Source organism: Grammomys surdaster, unplaced genomic scaffold (genome assembly GCF_004785775.1).
Source record: "Grammomys surdaster isolate TR1022 unplaced genomic scaffold, NIH_TR_1.0 126182, whole genome shotgun sequence".
Classification (NCBI taxonomy): domain Eukaryota; kingdom Metazoa; phylum Chordata; class Mammalia; order Rodentia; family Muridae; genus Grammomys; species Grammomys surdaster.
Window position 1 is genome coordinate 4913614 of NW_021620988.1, and position 21234 is coordinate 4934847.

The 21234-nt window shown below is 34.0% G+C and overlaps 1 protein-coding gene across 2 annotated transcripts in view; it reads left to right on the forward strand.

The window, feature by feature from the left end:
- Galntl6 (polypeptide N-acetylgalactosaminyltransferase like 6) overlaps nucleotides 1-21234 on the forward strand; it is a 984872-nt gene that overhangs the window by 302861 nt on the left and 660777 nt on the right. Inside the window, exon 6 of one of the 2 annotated variants that reach the window (XM_028757776.1) lies at nucleotides 4324-4350. The exons of the other annotated variant lie outside the window; for it this stretch is intronic. Within the exon in view, the coding sequence (XP_028613609.1) occupies nucleotides 4324-4350 (27 nt within the window). The remainder of the gene's footprint in view (nucleotides 1-4323; nucleotides 4351-21234) is intronic. 2 annotated transcript variants of the gene reach the window in all.

Below are 21234 nucleotides of genomic sequence, written 5' to 3' on the forward strand. Positions count from 1 at the left end.
AGCCTTTTTTTGTGGATTACAAAGATAATTTCTAGTTAAGCACAGCTATATAAAGTCCCTAGACCATTCCTCATAATGCCACAGAATATTCATGTACTTGTCAGCATATCTATTTTGCCTCATTTTTCTAGAGTGAACTCAAGTAAACATATTTTAAATGTTCTATGTGTTAGTTGTCCTTTTTCTCTGAGCCGGCTTCTAGAAGTCCGACCACATACAACAAAGTTACTCTTATTGGTCATTCTTTTTGACCACACAGTATGAGATATTCCTCCTGTGCCTTGGTCACTCATGCTTTCTTTAAAGTTAAACATTGTTTTCAACTTGGGGAGATTGCTTAGCTATCATGGTGTCTGGCTTGCCTTGTGAGCCAAAGGACCTAAGTTGGATCTATGAAACCCAAATAATACAATAGTTGGATATTATGGCATATACTTGTAAAACTCAAGGTCTAGATACTGACCAGTTAAACTTATTCTGTAAATTCCAAACAAGTGAGAAACCCTGTCTCAAAAAATTTAAGTAGCTGACCCTGAGGAACGGCATCAGGTGTGCCTCCTGCTCCTAAGCACATGAACACTGCTTGCACACTCAAACACACACACACAACACACTCACACTTCAGTCTCTACAAACCTGTGACAACTTTGTCTCTGACATATCCATCCCCACCTTCACTCATAATAGACAGTGGTTCTCATAACATTGCCACCTGATTGCCAACATATATACAAGTGATTCTGCAGTGTCATTCAGTAATGCCTCATTGCTTATTCAAAACAAAAGTGTTATCTTTATCTGTGACAACCATCCAACTAAAATACTATCTCAACGTGTAAAATAGCATTTCTTTCTTCTGCTTAGGAAGACATTCCAAAGATAGTTTCATACTTATTATGTGCTTTATTGTCTTTGACTTGATCTTAAATCCAATTAACTGATATTCCTATCCCCAAAATAATTGGCAAGGTCAGATGTGGTTTCTATCACTAATGTAGGTAAATTCTATTACAAGACTTTCTTGGACCCAGCAGAGGTCCAATAATAACAGGAAGTCTTCTAATATAGATTAAAACTATAAGTCTTTTACTGGTACAATCTCTCTGGTAACTCATCGAACTTAACCTGACTTCCTAGCCTGTCCCTATAATGTGGCTAGCTCTTTACCTTGCTGCTCCTGGTAGGATAATAATACAAAAATTCTTCTAGCACATACCTCTTTGTCAGTTCATAATTAACAATTGAAAATATAGAGACACACAATACAATGTAAGGAAGATTAGCTCAACAAAATTCATTATAGATACTTAGTCCTTATCTCCAAGAATCACCAGCTACCATCCAGCTTAATGCCTGATTCTTTTGATAAAGCTCAATCTTCTTTCCTCATTTGCTCGAATTTTATGTAACAGAATGTTAGAATTCCTTGAATAAACTTGTCTTTTCTCAACACCCAGAGGTCCAATGACCACGTCCCACTGTTATATATATATATATATATATATATATATATATATATATATATATATGGCTAATGAAAAAATATGTGACTACCCAACCTAGAACATGGTAAAAATCTCCTGCTTGATCAAGTCAGTAGACAGATGACATGGAAAAAGTATCCTTGAGAATCTGCCTGTAAGGACCTTTAAACACATTCACATTCATTTCAGGAAGCCTAAGTATCCAGCCATAGGTTGATTTTGAGAATGGCTGTAAGGCACCTTGTACAAGTGTACAATGTGAAACACAAGAATTCATGTAACTACAAAGCCTCAGGAATTGTACTGAAAGTAGAATAAATCCACTCAAGAATTTTAAAAATAATTACCCTGGCAATTGTGTGGCAATTTCATAGAAAGGAAACACATGCATTAAAGGTCTACATATTTAGTGAATTTTAGAAGCAGTGTGTACTTTGTTTTATAAATTGGGTGGCGGGAGCCAAAACCAACCAAAACATACTTCAGTGACGTTTAGAATATGTTGTTAATAGTAAATAGGCAACATTTTAAGAAGTATATAAATTTATGCCTGGGATTATTTTTAAACACAAGGGTGTGATCTACTCTTTTACAATATTTGAATATCCCTGTCTTACATCCAGGCTCAATTGTTGTTAGTTAATTATCTGGCACAAACCAAGAGATAGATATTATGATTGTCTCTTCCTTCATAGCTGCTTTTTATGTTGTGTGTATTGGCTTCAAGAGCTCCTTGAAGGTCAGGCTTCCATTGGATTTTATTCCCTGTTTCTAAGCAATAGTGCAAAGACCATATTTTTAAATTCTGAGTGTTTACCTTATTCATCTCTACTATTGAATTCAGAAGTATCATTTGCTGAAGAATTTGCTTATATTTTCCTCTCCTATACTTATGTGTAACTTAAAACTTCAATTGCTATCCTTTCTGAGTGTTTTTGCATAGATATGTTAATTCACTCTGGAAATATTATTAGTCTGTGTGTTTACAGTAGTATGTTAGTTTTATATCCCTCATCGCCAGAAGTTAAAGAGAAAAGAAGAAAAAAGAGCTAGAGTCTTATTATCACCAACAAGGGCATGTTTCTAGTGACCAAAGGCCGCTCTTTTGGCCCTTATCAGTCTTAGATCCATTTCCCATTAGGAAATTTTCTAAACCAGTAAGCCCATCTTACCAATTCTAAGGTGGAGGCTCTACTAGAGGCTCTACTATGGGCTCCATTTGCTTCACAACAAAGACCAAATGTTCTGTGTACATAATTTATCTTTCAGAGTTAAAAAATGGTGCCATTTAAGTAATTTTGCTAGTAAAAAGAAACACTATTATTTATTACATTAAGATTACTACAGGCAAATGAAGAGAACATACATTCATGTGTTTTTAAGATGCTTTAAAATTTGTAGCCTGCCTTCCTGCCTTCCCCAGTACCAATTCCAGAACATAGTTGTGATAAACAGTTTTCTATTCCTGTAGGACAATATTCTAAAACTAAAGCATTCATTTTGGCTTATAATATTGCACTGTTCAGTTCAGAGCCAGCCAGTCCTATTGCCTATGAATTTTTGGCAAAGCAGCAGCATGTACATTATGGTTGTCAATGTGTGTGAAGCAAAGTCTAAGAGGAAAGAAGAATAGAGAACTAAAATCTGACCATCACCATCACCTTCAAGGGCATGCTTCTCGTTACCATAGACCTTCCTCTAGATCCTGTTGTTAAGGTCTCTGCCACCTCCCAACAGCTACAAGGTTGTATCCATGCTTCTAGCACATGGCTCTTTGTACTGTTATATGTTCAAACTATCATACATGGTACCAATCCATTGCACTCACCAGCCTCATTTGTTTTTTGGTAATAGTTTTAACATTTTTTTTTTTTTGTATTCTGTAACCAACTCGTATTCACTCCTTACCAAAGAAAATTTTCTTTGCACCAGAGAACATTAAACAAACAAACAAACAAATAACAACCAAAAATGAAAAAATAAAACAGCCACAAGCTATCAAAATGTGGAGTTTTATAATCCAGTCCCAATGAAAACATTAACAAAAAAATACAAAACAAAACAAAAACTTCTACACCTAAGGTTCAGGGTGTATTGATGATTAGGGGGTAAAAAGATTAAGCTAGAGGATCAGAGAACTTTTCTGAAAAGAAAAATTTATTTCTGAAGTCCATCACTGGGGCTCACTCTGTTTCTTCCTCATGTTTTATCTTTTAGTTCACTAATCAATGTTTGCAGCAATCAATAGTTTGTTAAAATGTATTTAATCCCTCACCACTTTTTGCACTCTCTAATGGTAAGTAGAATAATAACTGTTTAATCTTCAGTTACTAGAAGATTACAATAAAATAAACATTAGAATGACATTTTTGAGTAAATAAACAAATCTCTTTATTTTTTATTGTGTTTATGTTTACTTCTAGTTTTATTGTTTTATGAATAAAATAAAAATTGTTTTTACTTAGTTAACTTTTAGAGAGATTAACATCATGTATGATGGAAAAATGAGTGTGGATCTTGCATGTTACCAACAAAATGTTAGTTTTAATAGAGTCTCTTGATAATTATTCCCAAACTTATTTTGCATACATTTTTGTTTCTATTTTAGACTATTCTTTTACTGTGTTGACTACATGATATTTAATTGTAAAGACCCATCTCTTGTGGGAAATTGTGAGTCTCTTGAAACAATAACAAAGTTGTAACTATCCAGTGACATGCACAGCATAGTATTGAATGAAACATCTGTTCAAAGTTTCATGCATAGAGAAATCTAAATGCCACAGTAGTTAATATGGATTACCAACTTGGTTGAAACCAGAATCACCTAGGAAACAAGCAATTGGCATGTCTATGAGGAGTTAGAGTAGGGTAATTTGGGTAGGAAAATTCACCCACAGAAGACAGCGTGGACTGGGAACTCTAAATAAATAAAAAGGAAAAAGAACTAGCAAAAATCATGCGTTCTTTCACTTCCTGGATGCGCACGCAGTGCCTAAGTCACATGATCATGAGTGACTAGACCGTGAAACACTGAGCAGATGAAACTCAGTGTTCCTTATGTTACTTACGTAAGGGCGCTTTATCACAAGAGGACAAACAGTGCAAACACCAGGACATGAGAAGAAAGTTGTTATTGTCTTAGGAAATGACTTTATATTTATCTTTGTTTCTCAAATCAGTAGGAGTATTGCAAATCTTTCAAAAAGTGGGATTTTAGAAGTTGTTAGCATATTCAGAAAGATTGTTACTTCTCTTTGAAATATTAGTAACACTACATAAAATACTTTGTGAGAAAGTCTGAAGATAGTGGATTTTAAGCATCCCAAAGACCCTTAAAATTACAGCTATAGCATTTTATGTGAACACCTTTAATCCAAGCACTGGCAAGGCAGAGGCAGACTCGTCTGTGAATTTCAGGCCAGCTGTTTTTTTTTTTTTTTTTTTACAAAGTAGTTTCCAAGACAGGCTACACACACACACACACACACACACACACACAGAGAGAGAGAGAGAGAGAGAGAGAGAGAGAGAGAGAGAGAGAGAGAGAGAGAGAGAGAGAGAGATCCTGTCTCAAAATTGATCAACTAAAGCATAACTTAAAAATTAAAGAACCAAAAATAAAAAAAAGATAAACAGCTTTGCAGTTTTGGTAGGGAGTAAAAACTAAGTGGAATCATAATCACTAGCTACTTATACCAACGGTTTATGTCCCCCAAATCATCAGTGATTTAGACGAAACTGACAAAAACACATAGTTGAGATGCAGTAGCGGTTTAATTAAATGTCTGCTTGAATTATATTCAATTTTATTGATGTTTCTCTAATATGTGTTGCAATGCACATAAGAAAGTGTCCCCTAAAGTTTAAATTTTTTCATATTTTTGAAAGCATTTCATTTAACTATGCTCAATTTAAAGTTGGGTTTTTTAGGACTGCTGCTCTTGGCTGCACATTGATTTTACTTGCATTAAGGAAATTCGATTAGCTTGAACCATTTTATATATATTTCTAAATCATGAATAGTGCTTTTTGGAAGTTTAAGAATAATTATTCCCATGAATGTAAATGTCAGCAATATGAAACGCCAGTTGCAGAATGGAACAAACAAACACTAGGTACCGTACCAGAAAATAGTTTGGAATTGCTACATAATCCTTTATGTGCCTTATTATCTAATGCCTTTTGAAGTTGTTCACTGGTGCAGAGTGGCACGGAGTTTGTCTGTATGTACAAAGCAATACAATTTGAGTTTGCTTCATTTTACTTCAGGTACTGTGTCTGAATAGACACATAAACACAGAAGTAAATGTGTGGCCGCATCTATTTGATTTTGTTTAGTCGGTCTCACACAATCAGTTAGCAATTGTGCTTAATTATTCTCTTTTTAATTAGAGAAGGATTTCAATTATAACATCAGAATGGTTACAAAATAAAGTAGACTTTTCAAACATTTTTGTGATCAATAATCAGCTATTTGTAATAATTCTAAGCATTTCTGAGTCAAATAAGGTGGTTTCTATAAAAGGCTTAACATGTTGTTAGAGACCTAATATATACATGTGATTGGATAAATAACTTTCCCTTATCCCAACAAGCATGCATTGCTGGGGTTGGTCCACAGCATCCTTAATCTAAGAGAAGCAGCCTGTGCCTGCCCTGTGTTACATTATTGCCTACAACAAACATGAAAAAAGTAATAAAAATAAATAAAAATAAAATCTTCTATGTAGTATTGAAACCTTTGGAGGCAAAGTTATTTCCTAAAGTCTATCTTTATTCTAATACTTCTGGAGAAAAATTTCTTGGAGTAAGTAATAACGCCACTGCCATTAAACAAGGTGTAAGTGGACTCTGTTACATACAGAGCTGTTCTACGTTCTTTACAGTACCCTTCCTCAGCAGTCACAGAAGTTAGAATATAAAAATTTATTATGGAATTTATCAACTAATTCTGGATAAGGAAGTGTATAAGACAGGACAATTAAAGTAAAATCAAACCACAGAATTCATTGCTATGAGTGCACTGTCTATTGTCCAAAGGCAGAATGAGAAGAAACCAATCACAATCTTGCTTTTGACCATCAGCCTTCCCTAAAGAAACAGAGCGGTGTTTGTTTTCCTTAGGTGCTAATACACCCTTGCTTGATGAAATGGATGAGGAAAACTTTCTACTACTGTGATAATATAATCTGATCCCAAAGCAACACAGGGAAGAAAAGGTTTATTTGGTTATCAATTTCTGGTTTCAGTCCATCCTTTCATTGACACTGAAGCAGGAATCCTATAGACAGTCACATCAAATTCAGTACAGTCAAGGATGGAAAGAAGGATGCACGTATCCTGCCTGCTCAGATGCTCAACCTGCTTTCTTACAACACGCAGAGACCAGCCCATGAAGTGCTGCCAAATTCAGGGTATGTGTTGTGATCATGATCAACAACAAAGACATAGCCACAGGCTAACACAGTCTAGGCAATTCCTCAACTGGGAGTCTCCATCCAGTGATTGTAAGTTTTAGCAAGTTGATATTTAAAACAAAATGTCACACAGACTTTTTGATTAGATTTTAACTTTCCTTCCAAAATAAAGAGTCTGTAAATTGTCTTGGGTAGAAATGCAGTTGAAACTACAATGTAAAGAAGGAAGAATTAGCAACAACCTGTAACATGTCAATGATTTACTTAAAGATGCCATAATTCGTAAGCTTGTATTTTCTAAAGGTATCATTATAACATGACTAGAAATGTACTTTTCTGAGTTTACAGATATTAGAATCAGATTACTTTAACACTGTAATTTGAAATTAAGGCAAATAATACTTTAAGAGAGAAAGTTAGAGGCCTGAGTTTAAATGCCTTTGAATTTTTATTTGTATTGGATAAGCAATCAAGTAATTAAGTAAAACAAGGAAAAATAATGCATCTTAAATATTAAATATCTTTTTAGTTTTCAAGTAATTTGATAAGACAATTAAAATGTTGCCAAATTATAATTTCCAACAGTATAGTAATATCGAAACATACATATGTAATGTGTAGATGTGGCTGCTGATAGTATTGTAGGTGCTTAGACATGTACATGTGTTCATGTGATTTACAAAGAGTTTAATACATGAATAAACGAAGAGATCATTGTGTGGGTTGGACAGCTATAAAACTGTTGTGGGGCATCATTCCTCAAATAAATTAGGCGTGAAATCAGTGTGGTCTGTGACTTCCATCTAGTGGCAGTTCCCATGAATTACAATGGCTTGATTACCAATATGTAACTGAGGGGGTTTTAAGGGCCAATTCAACCCATTTTCTTGATATAATACATGTTATATAGAATAGGCAGTCAAACACATATATAAATGTATAGTAAAACTTTTTCATTAATAGATTACATCTGAATTAACTGGATTGGAAAGTAGATTTAATAGAAAAAGTAAAACTGAACTGATACTTTTAAAAGTCAGTTTGAGTTGAATTAGAAAATAATAAATTGGATTTAGCAACTAATATAGAAACTTTGTGGCTAATTGAGAAATGGTCAAAGCTGGAGATAAGAAATCGATTTTTAACAGCATAAATCATTGACTATGTGAAACTGTAATTCATCTTCCATTTTTGTCGAATAAAACTGTACTTTGACAATTTCATGCATGTGGGTAATACATTTTGATTGCATTTTTCTAAATGGAAGAATAGTGGCTGGAGAGATAGCTTAGTCTTTAAGAATCTATATTGCTCTTGAAGAGGATCCAAGTTCAACACCCACATGATTAACAACCAAATGGTTTTTCAACAATATTACAGGGATTCTTACTCCTCCCTGTCCACAGACAATGGCATCCATGTGCATATAGCCATCCACAGACACCCCACCCACATAATTGAGAAAATAATAACATGGATTTTAATAAATAAATGAAATGAAGACTTAAAGATATGTAGTTATATCTTTATAACTACATATAATAGATAATAAGATATCGCTTATATATTTTAAAAAGAATAAAAATTGGATAGTGTTTGTATAATTTGGGAGACAAGGACACTTGCTTTATTGAGAAAATAAATAAAAGGGAAGAATCAACTTTGTCATAAAAGTTGATAAAACTTTACTTATGAATTTGATGGAACAGATAAAAGAAGACGTCTTCAAGATCTTGATCACGAAAAACTAATACTAATGCGGATGATTTTCAAAAAGTAGAAAAATTAGAATGGCTATTTTTAACCAACATTGGGAAAAATAAAATAAAATTCACTTTGTTTATGTTAAAAAAAAGGAAAAATGAAAATTTATGAGATCTTTTATAACCAGAGTCTAAAACATGTGTTTTCTGGATTACATTCTAAATACAATGGGGAATGTTTCTCCTAATATGATTATTACAAGCATCTAAATAAAATGTTTAAAAAATTATGTTCACATGACATTTTTAATTTCATCTTTGTAATATGTGAAGGCCTGAGCTTCTGGTCTACCTCTAAGAAGTCAGTATGCCATGATGATCAAGTTTGTCCTCTGAAGATGCAGATGCTGTTGGCTTTGTGCTTTATGCATTAGCACTCTTTGTGCTAGTTTACAATGACGCATTGACCATAGTATCTTTGGTAATTATTTTATTTGGGAGCCAAAATAGGCAAATTTCAAATATATTTTCACTATAGTTCATAGATTCTATAACCAATACTTGTGTTACCTTTCATTTTTAAATGTATCATAGCTGGCATAGTAAGTTATTTTCAGCCTTCACTAACAATTTTTAGGCACTAATAATGGCAATTATTTAAACCACATGGATACTCTTCAGACTAGTGCTTTATCATGGATAGTAATGCTAGTTACAAAGGTGAATTATTGAATGATACTAAAGCATTTTAAAATTCAAATGTGTAATAATGGTGATTCTTTATTAATTCATAGATGGAAAAATGTCATTGCTGGTTAGTAGTTACCATATTTTTAAAAAGGGGTGATCTGAAAATATTATATATAGTTTGGGTATTAATATGAGATAAAATGTTGCAAAATCTTCTGTCGAACAAAAGTCTCTGACTTGTTAAAGTTGGTGAGGTTCGGCATCTAAATTCATCCTGATGTAATTTTTAATTCTAATGTGTCTAAATAGTAATGAATAGTTATCAAAGAAATCACAAATTCATTTAGTTAAGAAATTATAGATACTATAGGTTGTTTAAATCTATGCCTCCTCTAGCATTATAACTCGAGATTCAAATGCACATATATTCTGTTCACCTTTGCATCAACATAATTCTTATCAATGAAGCTCTTTCATAGCGATAAATAAATGCACACAATAATACAATGAAAAAAATGATCTTCAAATTGCATACAGAAAATAATATATAATAGCAGATATCACATAGAATGGTTTTCAGGAAAAAAATAACTAATTACATGTTATGCAGTCTTAAGAAAATGAAAGTGAATTTTACATAAGCTGGGAGGTATAGTGGGACCACCCTGGTGAAACAGTCACAACATTTATTATCCTGGTTGACTTAAGAGATGTCAGATATCAATCAGCCCATGGTCTTTTAACTAAATATTGGAGAGTGACATTATGAAGACATAAGATGTAGGAGAATGTTCCATTTTGACTAAGAAATGCATTCATACTACTGTTCCATCGCCACTGCCAAATCAGACATGCCTTGTAAGCTGATTGAGCAGTGTCAGCAGGCAAGTCTCTTTGCCCTCTCATGTGTGTTCTCTACTTAGAAGTCTGTTCTCAACATCTCTTCTGCATCTTTGCTTCCAATGCTCTTAGCTAATCTTCTGGTTTTGGTGTTTTTCCACCTACACCAGTGAATTCCAGCTTCCATAAGTTCATTAAAACCATGACACAGATAAGAATGTATTTTTTGTGTTCTGTCTGCTCAATGTAGGATTATATCTGTTGCACTATAATGTAAATAGAGATATAGATATGAGGATGGTGTGGATATGGGTGTAGATCAGACGTAGGTGCAGATAAGGAGATATATATATATATATATATATATATATATATATGTATACATATATATCCTACAGACTACAAAATATATGTGTTCCACACAATCTGTACATTCAGCCAATCACTCACACAAACAAAACAAAAAACCTTATAAAATATACATTTATATATATAATATACATTTATATACATATACATATCACTCTGCATTTTTTCAGCTTGGTTGCACTGTTCTTGATGGTGAATTTTATAGATGACAACATCAGGTTGCAATTCCAGAAGCCTTCACATACCTGGTAGATACAAAAGAAAGAGAAGAAAGTCTTATTGGGAGAACATTAAAACATCTTTTAGTCTTATAGCTGGAATACAAATGTACCTTATCATCTTCACATTTTTGCCCTCCTACAGAAACTGCTGTACTTGTTCAGGTTACAAACACTGAGTATCTGTTAAAAAAAAAAATAATAAAAGCAACCAAAAGATTTGGGAACATGGACAAAGGTAGGAGATCAGAGAACATAAACAAAGCAAATGTGGTAGAGAACAGACAGGTGCGGATGTTCATCAAATTCTTATGGTGTTCAACAGCATATCCCTTTATAATAAATGCTTGCAGCTCTGTTTGATGAATAGCTGCCTTAGTAATTGGCACTGACACTGTTCTGATGCTGAGACAGAATACCAAGAATTTAAAACAGAATGAGGTGACAGATAATAACAGAAGGAGGCTACTTTGGAGTCCATCAAGGATGGACATTTCTGAATAAGTGACATTTCAAATGAAACCTGAATGATGAGGAGAGGGGCAAATGCAGTCATATGAATGCTGAAGAAAGAGTGTTCCAGGCAGAAGGAATAACACAGACAAAAGGTTTTGGAGATAAGATCAACTGTGTGGAAAAGAAAGTGAGTCAAAGGAAGTGATATCAGTTGGTTAGTTTTAAATCATGTAAATAGCTAACACTGGTAATATTTGATCATCTAGATCGTGGTTAGGGTTACTTTCTGGCATTTCACTATAAATATAATAATTCATATACTAGTAGTCAGTATAAAGTCAATGATGAGAATTATGTTTTGAAAAGCCTTCTTTGTATCTTTGATCTCTTAGCTGTAGAACAGTAAACACTTGTGAGCAAGGGCATTGTGGAGCCATGATCCTCTTTTTAAAGAGAAGAAGAAAAATAAAAACCTTATTCAGTAAGTAACGAAACTATCAGGAAACCTTTTTTGAGAATGTTAAATGTCAATCACATTCTGGGCATCCATTTCCAAATAGACTAAACAATTTTCTTACTCTTTCTTAAAAGGTGTGTCTGATCAGAGGTACCACATCATCTCTTTCAAAAAAAAGAGTTGAATAGTGAAATTGTTAAAGCAATTTCTGGACTTAGACATGCAAATTCTAGCTCCACCTTTTACTATGTATGCTACCATCAATGTTTATCTCTATTCTTTGTGCCTCTATGCCTTCCACTATAAAGTACAGGATTATAAACTCTTTCATATCATCTTTTCAAGGATTAAATGCATTAATCAATCTAAAGCCCCTATACTAGGGACACATGCATAATAATGAATGACACTCAGTGTTTCTTATGATCATCTCTAAGCAACAGTATCCTCTATCAAAACACATCATAATGCAGCTCCATTCTAAGGGTTTTAAAAACTTGCCTTTGTAGCTCATGTTTGTTAAGTATTTTCCTTGATTCTTACCAGTGTTGATAGCCATATGACTGAAGGAAACAAAAACAGAGCAAAAGCTAAAACAAAATGGCAACAACGGAGGAGTCTATAATAAGATGAACTGTGGCATTTTGGTTCCTTGTAGGATTCCTACTGAGATCATCTGAAGCACTCTTGCCCTTTTCTCCCATTCCCCCATTTTAGCTAAAATCCATTAGACTATATTCCTAAAGCTAGCACCATGAGGAGAGCAACAATACCAACCAACCACAGCTCCCAGGGTCTAAACCACCAGCCTGGGAGCACTTAGGGAGGGATCCAGCACTTCAGTTGAATATGTAAGAGTGGAGGGCCCTGCTGGGCATAGGTGGAAGAAGAGAACCTTGACCTCATGAAGGCTGGATGCCCCAGGGGGTGGGAATTTTGAGGGTGGGGAGGTGGGAGTGTGAGGGGGTAGATAGAGGTTACATCCACAGAGAAGAAGGAGGAGGGGTGAGGGGATTGGGGGTTCCTGGGTGGGTAGGGGATGGGGTAAGGGGACAACATAGGAAATGTAAATAAAACATCCAATAAAAATTAAAAAAAAAAAAGCTAGCAAACAAGGTCTATTCCCTGACATGGCTACTTCTGCCTCCTGATCCTGACTAGCAAGTGGAGCTATCAAAGTATCGAAGTCCAACTTCAAAAGTCCCTTTTGGTTCACTTAATTAACATGCTGAATGGAAACATACCACTATATCCTAGCCTATTTTAATACAGATCTATCCTTCTTCTCTTCTTAAATTTATACTTGTAAGGTCATTTGCTGCTGTTTTCCTGTCTGCATCAGAAAACAGCCACTTTAACTTTTCTTCCCTACTTAATAAATTGTCACTCTGTTAAAAATGGGTGTGGTTTGTGCCTAATCCAGGTCTGAAAGGGAACCCCTACTGTGCCAGGCATTTCCTTCAGAATCAACACACATATTTACTAACCTGTGATAGGGAACCCAGGACAGACCAAAGTATGGATACACCCAAAGTCCAACTTGTGAAATCATGTTTTATTATGGTTGCTTATAGGAATATGGGTGAGAGGTTACTTATAGGAACAGAAAGCCCACCTATCATGAGTGACAGCTCACAAAAGCTGGGGACCTGGAACACATTGCACGATCTGCAGGCAGCTCAACCGTTTGGAGAATGTCCTTTTCAAGTGACTCCGTTAGTCTCAACCTCTTCTAGAAATTTCAGATTCCTCCAGTCAGCTGGACTGGTCTCAAGAGTCTTCTTTGCAGCTTGGTTTACATGAGAGGGACTCTTGGCTATTACTGCTTGCTGTGGCAGGAAGAGAGTGTTGCAGTAAGTTATTAATCTGCTCTATACTCCTAGCTTCTGTGCCTGCTTTCTCTATGCCTGCCAAAGTGTTTTGTATTCACTAATGAAAGAAAGACACACACATACACACACATACACACACATACACACACACTTGCACACTGGCTTATATTTTTAATATGCCTTAACTAGTTCAATGCCTAGGACACTCCTGAACCTTCATGTGGCTAACACACTCCCCTCTGATATTCCTGAGTTAATACTTACTAAATCTATATTTTATCTTTGTTGCCCTGGTCTGTACTGGGCAGCCCCCTGTGGCCACTTTCCCCTTCTACCTACATTTCGGCCACCTTACCCTCCTGAAACTTGCTGGCATGGTCTATCTCTTGTGCCCTTGTTATGGTGGAATCCCCTCTTTTCCTCTCCTGCGTTTTTTTTGTTTTGTTTTGCCCATGAATCCTAAAAGTCCTCCCTGTGTCTCTCTGTCCATCCATTGGCCACTGGCAACTTGATTTCCAATCAGAGCCAACTGGGGGCAGCCTTCCTTTAGCCTAAGTGTGGGAGACTGCAAACAGGTTTTTGGGTAACATAATTAGCATGAGAACAAAAGCCACTAGAGGGACCTAGAGAATCTGATTACTTTTGAGGACTTCCTGGACCAATTTTGAGTTAGGTTTATTTTCCTTCTTAAGGAGCTTCCTTAAAGAATGGAATGCTTTAATTTAAGTGGAAACTGTTGCACAGGATCTTCCTGTGTGGAGACTGAACTGTAATCAAAGCTCTTAAATCACTGTGTCTTTTCTCTCAGCAGGGTAGATGCTACTGGATGAGTGGAAAGACTATAATACCCAGAGCTCATGGATGAGTGCTTGGAAACATTGTCTTCTTGATATAAAAGACTTTTGCATTCATGAACTCATAGGAGCTTTGATTGCCTGTACAATATTTGCAGATCAAAGTTACCACTCTGACAGCATGTTAGGGGGACAGAAGGGTGAAGAGTTCATGAAACACTGCCTGCCTACCGCTAATTGAGGAGCTATCAGCATTTGATGGCTGCTATGGGAAGGAAGATTTTTTTTTCTTTGTGGGTTTTGTTCTGATAGGTTGATTGCCTGTTTTCTTTCTGGGGGATGGCAGCACATCTAAGCAAGTATGGGAAGAAATAGTTGGACTCAGATATTTAAGAGAAAGGGGCAAGGGAGGGAGGGAGAAGGAGAGGGAGAAAGGACATGAAGTTGGGTGGGGGACCATAGGGAAGTATGGAAGGAAATGGAAGAAGGAGCAAGCCTTGGATATACTGATAATACATTGAATAGATATACAAATTTCTCATAAAACACCTCACGTTAAACAGAAGTTAAGTGTTCCATGTCCCTTAAAATCACCTAACACTTTTTTGCATTTTAAATTATACTAGTAATTGTCACTCTAAATGTTAACTAATGTAAATAAATGGCAGAACAGATATTGTCAGAGTATAATAAGGTGACTAGCCAATGTTTGAGTAAAGATATTGAACTTCTAAAACTAACAATTAATAAAAAAAAATCATGTCACGGATCTGGAAACCCTAGAAAATTGATTGAATCGTGCATATATGAATTTTAACAGAGCCAAGACCAATAAATTTTGTCCCAAGTCATATGATTCAAAGCTTTGTGGGTTTTACGCTTAAGAATACAGAATATAATAAACATTTATAACAAAATAGACTTAAAGATGAGAACCTATTGTGGTTTTAGAACTGCTTAAAGAGAAATATCAAAGTTCCATAACAAAAGCATTCAAAATTCATCATTACTTACACACAAGAGGACCATTGTCAACTCCAATCTTATAAGTGTGATGGAGAGTCTAAATTCATATCTGTTTAAAAAGTTACAGAAACATTAACTGCCAGCAATTAAAGTGCTGCACTGTTATTTTCCTCTGAAAATATAACAACAAATGAAAAGAGTTTATCCAAGCATAAGTAATTGCTGAAAATACTTGAAAAGGAGGAAAACAAACATTCTCAAACTCTTTTTAAAAGTATTAATCTTTGACTTATTTTTATGTCTTAGTTTTAATGGCTATTTTGGAGAAAATACTGTCATAAGGTACCTACTTACGAAAGAAAATATTTCCTATTAGACTTTGAAGTGTTTTACTCTCAAACAATGGTAAGTGCAATAAGTTACAGAAATCCCATTTCTAATTGCTGCAAAATTTGTATAGGTAAATCTATTCATGCAAATTTATACAAATGTCAATTGTTAAATATCCTGATATTTCAGAAGTTACCTACAAAATGCTGAAAGTTCTTTATATGGTACATTTACCTACCTACTAGGGGACTGAAGTTATATAATAATCCTGCCATTAATAGCACCAATTTTTCTAAAAACAAAAAAGAAAAATACCTCCATGAAGGATTATTCATTTTCATTGTCATTTCAAGGAATGAATGCCCAGAGACATTTGTCAAAAGAAAGAATTTCAAATATTCAGAAATTAGATATTTTTATTCATGCACAAATAAAAAATAAAATCAATCTGATGTTATTTTCCAATCTTTCATCATATGACCACAATTGTAATTAACTTGAAATAAGCCTTTTATAGTCACAGAATCAAATGAGGAATTATTTATTTCATCAGATTACTAATCATAATCAGAGACAAAAGGTTACTATTTTAATTTTCATTTCACTCAAATTTATAGATGTCCTTCAACAAGCTCCTTTTGCAAAATATACTTTAGAGTTCCTGTTTGAGCTAACAAAGACTCCTTGGTACATCCTAATTTTAATTAGTATCAAGATAAGTAGGTAAATAAAACAACTGAAATGAATAGTTAAGCATCATCTGAATGCAAACTAATACAACACAGAAATAAACCAGGCTGCTGTACCTCATTATTTACCCTGTTATTAATTATGATAATATGTCAAATAAATAATGAGAAATCTTGACAATAGTTCCACAAATTGAACAGGCAAACACACACCTCAGCATTTAATCTTACAAAGATATAAATATCATTTTAAAAAACAACATTTTTATAGTGAGATGATCAGTTTCTTATAAAAAAAATACTGCAAAAAATAGAGTCCTCATAAACCTCAGTTTTTTCAGTAGTCACTATCTCACATTGTCAGGAGTTGGCTGTTACAAATACTGAAACAACTTTGAAATGATGTTAAATGGAGTCCATCCTACAATCATGCTTATTAGTTGTTATCTTATCCAATGTCTTTTTTGATTCCATCATACTTTCTAGGGGTTCACGAAACATTTAGCCCACATTTCCCTTCAGACTCCCTATGGCTCTGATAGACTCTCAAACATTCCTTGTTGGTGATCTTGGCTTACTGTTTAGCCAATTTAAAAAAAAAATTCTCTATAAGGATGTTTCTGTCTCTCTCTTTCTTTCTTTCCTCTCTCTCGTGATTTGATTGGAGCTAGAGATTTTGAGGAAGAAGGCCACTAGGGAAAATTATTTTCTTATTATAAAATATTTCATGTGTATGGTATATAAAAATTATTTATCAATATCTGTTGATACCTGGAAATCTTGAGCACCTGAAAAACTATTATGTGATTTCTCCATGATGAAATTTTTCAAGCTTTAGTCTTACTTACTGAGCCATCTCAAGCTGAATGAATTGAGGACTTACTCTCCTCCTACTCAAGGCTGGGATATGCCTGTGAATCATTTTAACACATCTTTGAGGAGTATATGTCTCCTCTAACTCTATTTTGTCATTTATTTAAATGAGTTCTATCTTGTGAATAATGTTCAATGCCATTTGTAAACATTCTACTAACAGGCCTTTGAAAAGCATCAGCTGTCTTTTGTGATCCTTTGATCTTTGTCACTAAAGGCACATGTTTTCAGTTTTGGTTTGTCTGTTGTTGGCTAATTAGATCATTTCTTTATGTTTTTAATTACCCATTAAATCAAAAAGTCTTTGTCCCGACTACTAAATATATTTTTAATACAGGATATGAAACTAGGTATGCTAATTGTCGTGTAGACAACATTGCTCCTTGGTCCTCTCATCTAAAATTACTAAGAGTCTTCTTCTCTTTTCTTTTGCTAAAATATAGTTTTTGAGACTAGCATTTTATAAAAGTATGTTTTGACATCCATAGACAGTATTTGCTTTTATTTAAGTTAAGGCTTCCTATGGCCTCAACTCATGGTAGAAAGCAGAAGGGCGAGTGTCTATGTTAGCAAAAGATGAATCATTAAGCAACTCTTGTTTTGAAGCAACCCACTCACACAATAACTGGCCAACTATTGCAGGAAATGCACTGATCTTTTTTTAAATTTATTTGTGGATGTAGATAGGTATTTTGTAGTCATGTATGTCTGTGTACCACAAGTGTGCTGTGTCCTTGGAGACCAGAAGATGGCAACAGATGCCCTGAGACTGGAGCAACAGACAGGTCTGACTGCCATGTGGGAACACTGTGGTTTGAACCTACATCCTCTGAAAACCTACAGTCAGTGCTCTTCATCCCTAAACTGTAGCTCCAGACCTTCATCAATTCCTTTTAATAGCCTAATTTCTTAAAGAATGAACCACCTAACACTGTCTCAATGGATAATTTCAAAAGCATGTTCCACGTGGCCATAATATCATACATGTGTGCTAGCATGTGTATACACAAACACACATGTCATCTCACAAATACATACTTTTATGCATATATATATATATATATATATATATATACAGATGCATGCATATGTGTCACAATGTGCATATATGTGTCTTCATATGTAACCATCTGATGCTATATTAGCATGAATATGATTGGACACTTATGTTTTGCACTCCAATCATTAACAGATGAATGATTCTAAAGTCTTGTGAATTGTATATGTGAATTCACATGCTGACCTTGAACCACCTCACTGTGCCATCTGCATCCACTCTCCTAATTTAAAATTTACTGTATGCAACAATAAAGTCATCAGTACTGTAAAACTACATTCCTGTGCAGTGATTTTCTCAACTAGCATGTAGAAATAGGATTTCTAAGCTGCTAGAATAATATACTCTTTAGCTATACTGTACTGGGTAATGTGTAGACAACAGAAACTGGTTCACAATTCACATCAAGTGCCAGTAAATTCACTGCTTAATGAGAACCTCTGCTTCAGGGATGATGTTTTCTTTCTGTGTCTACACATAGGAGCAGAATAAGGAACTCAGCCATACCTAAAAGGCATTATATGGGCTATGCTAGACCCATTCATGAGGATGGAAATCCTGTACTTCTTGATATTATCACATTGAGTAATAATCTCAAGCACAAACTCTGGAAAGACACAAATATTCAGCTAATAAAATTTGCTTGTTATATTTTTGTTTATTGGCTTTTTTCTTTACTTATTTCCGGTGTTATTAAATTCAGTGTCTTTTTATCCTTTACACTTCAATAAGGATATTTCATGCAGTTATACTAGCTAAACTTATTTTGATCATATTCAATATTTCATTCAGGATAAATTTATAAATAAAGGGGAAAAAGCCAGAATGACCAATCTGCTGCTAGTGTTTTAGTTTTGAATTTTGTGAGGAAAAATTCAATATATTGTGAAAATTACAATTTTACTTAAGAACAGCGGCAGTACTACACATAATAATTTCATTGTCTGAACAATATCTGTACTTCACCTACCCAGCCTTTCCTTAACTCTTCATTAACAACTGGCAAGTATCAATTATTTATATCATCAACACATTTTTTTTCTCAAAAATGTCACTTAGACTTGTCTTTACAGACTAGCTTCTTCCACTAAAAATTGTGCATTTAAGATGTTGGTGGTCGGCCCTTGGTATTCCAGTTCTATTTATCAATGGATAATCTGTGTTGTGTACAAGTTCTGCTGTGCTCATGATTCACATTCAACAGGCATTTTCTTGGCTTATACTTCAGAAGATAGTGAATAAACTTGTTACAAATGTTTGCATATATATTTTTATGGACATTGGTTTTCAAATTAGTTGCACAAGAACTACAACTACAGCTAGATGGCATTATATTATTTTTGGGTGGGTCGGGGAGCACCATCATAGAAGCAAGGGGAGGAGGATGGGATAGGGGGTTTGCAGAGGGGAAACCAGGAAAGGGAATAACATTTGTAATGTAAATAAATAAAATATCCAATAAAAAACTATCAATTTTATCATCCAAAGTGCATATATACATTCATATTAGAAGAAAGCAGTACTAATTACTAACTACTAGTGCCTTAATAAAGTTTAAGTGTGTAATCATTAAGGAAAATGTGAATGATGTGTGTATGTGTTTTATTATTATTTTCACACATATTGTGTTAGGCATATGTTCATACAATTTGCCTGCTTTCAAATGGATGGTTTTCAAACTATTAAACTTCAAGCTCTCTTCAAATAGCAGGTGTTTTTGCATGTGTACTTTGACAATATTTCCTTCCATTATATGGACTATTTTACATACTCTTGACATTGTATCTTGTGAAGCAGATATTTTCAATTTTAATTAGATATATCAACTTTTATTTCTTTTTCATCTTGTTCATTTATTTGTGAAAGCTCATTGCCAAATCTAAGGTCACATATATTCATTTATAATTTTATTACTAATACTTGATCAAATATTGGATTTTATACTTAGGTGTTTAATTCTCTTTTGGTTAATGTTTGTGAAATTTGTAAATGTGTGTCTGGGTCTTCATATTGTCTCACCTTGCGGTCATAGATATTAACTGCTGTAAAGACTCTTTCTTGGCTAAATTGTATTTCCTCAACTGGCAAAGATCACTGATTATTTTGCACACTTTTATTTCAAGATATCCTGTTCCACTAATTTAAATATGTTTTCTTTGCACAATTTCACAATTCTGATAATTTTACTAAAACTTGAAAACTGGGTATTGTGATTCCTTCAGCTTTATTGTTTAATAACAGTGTTGTATATTCAAAGGGTTTTTGTTTTCTTTGCTTTTGTCTTTCTTTCTCAACATAATCTGTTTATCTGTTTGATCTACTTTTAGTTATTTTCAATCTTTTTAATTGATCCGATCTTTAAAACAAAGCTTTTGAAATTTCTGGCTGTAATATCTACTGTGTATACCATGAAACTATTCAGTTTTTAAATAATGTATTGTTATTCTCTACTGTTAGATACCTGCATTAGAATTGTTTGTTTCTTTAGATGTGTAAACACCTAATATCACTATCAATTTTTAACCTGATACAATTCCTTCTTCCAAAATCTGATTTGTTTAAAATTAACTTAGATAATAATTATTTATTAGATATAGTAGTCAACTCTTTTTGATTAGTGTATTATGTAATATCTGTCTCTATTAGGATTCAGTTTTCTAGTCTGGATTCTTCTTGCTTCTAGTTTACAAAAAATGATTCTCTTAACATCTTGATAATGTAATGTAATACCAATTCCTATCACCATGTTTCAGCTTCTCTTAGGATCTACTTTTTGTTTTGTGGCTTTCTAGAGTTTAAACCGTATAGATTTATATTTAGTGCTGTTTTCTTGTTTCTACTTGTGCTTATCAAATTGAGATTCTCTGTGATCCTTAGACACATTGGTTTGGTGTCTCTGATTAATTAAAAAAACACAGTGATATTTCCTTCAAATATTTACCTCTCACAATTTTTACATAGTATTTCTCATTAATTATCTCTTTGTCTTTCTGTCTGAAAACTTCTTTTTTTTTTTTATAAATAATTTATTTATTTTTGAACATGAAATGCTTTTT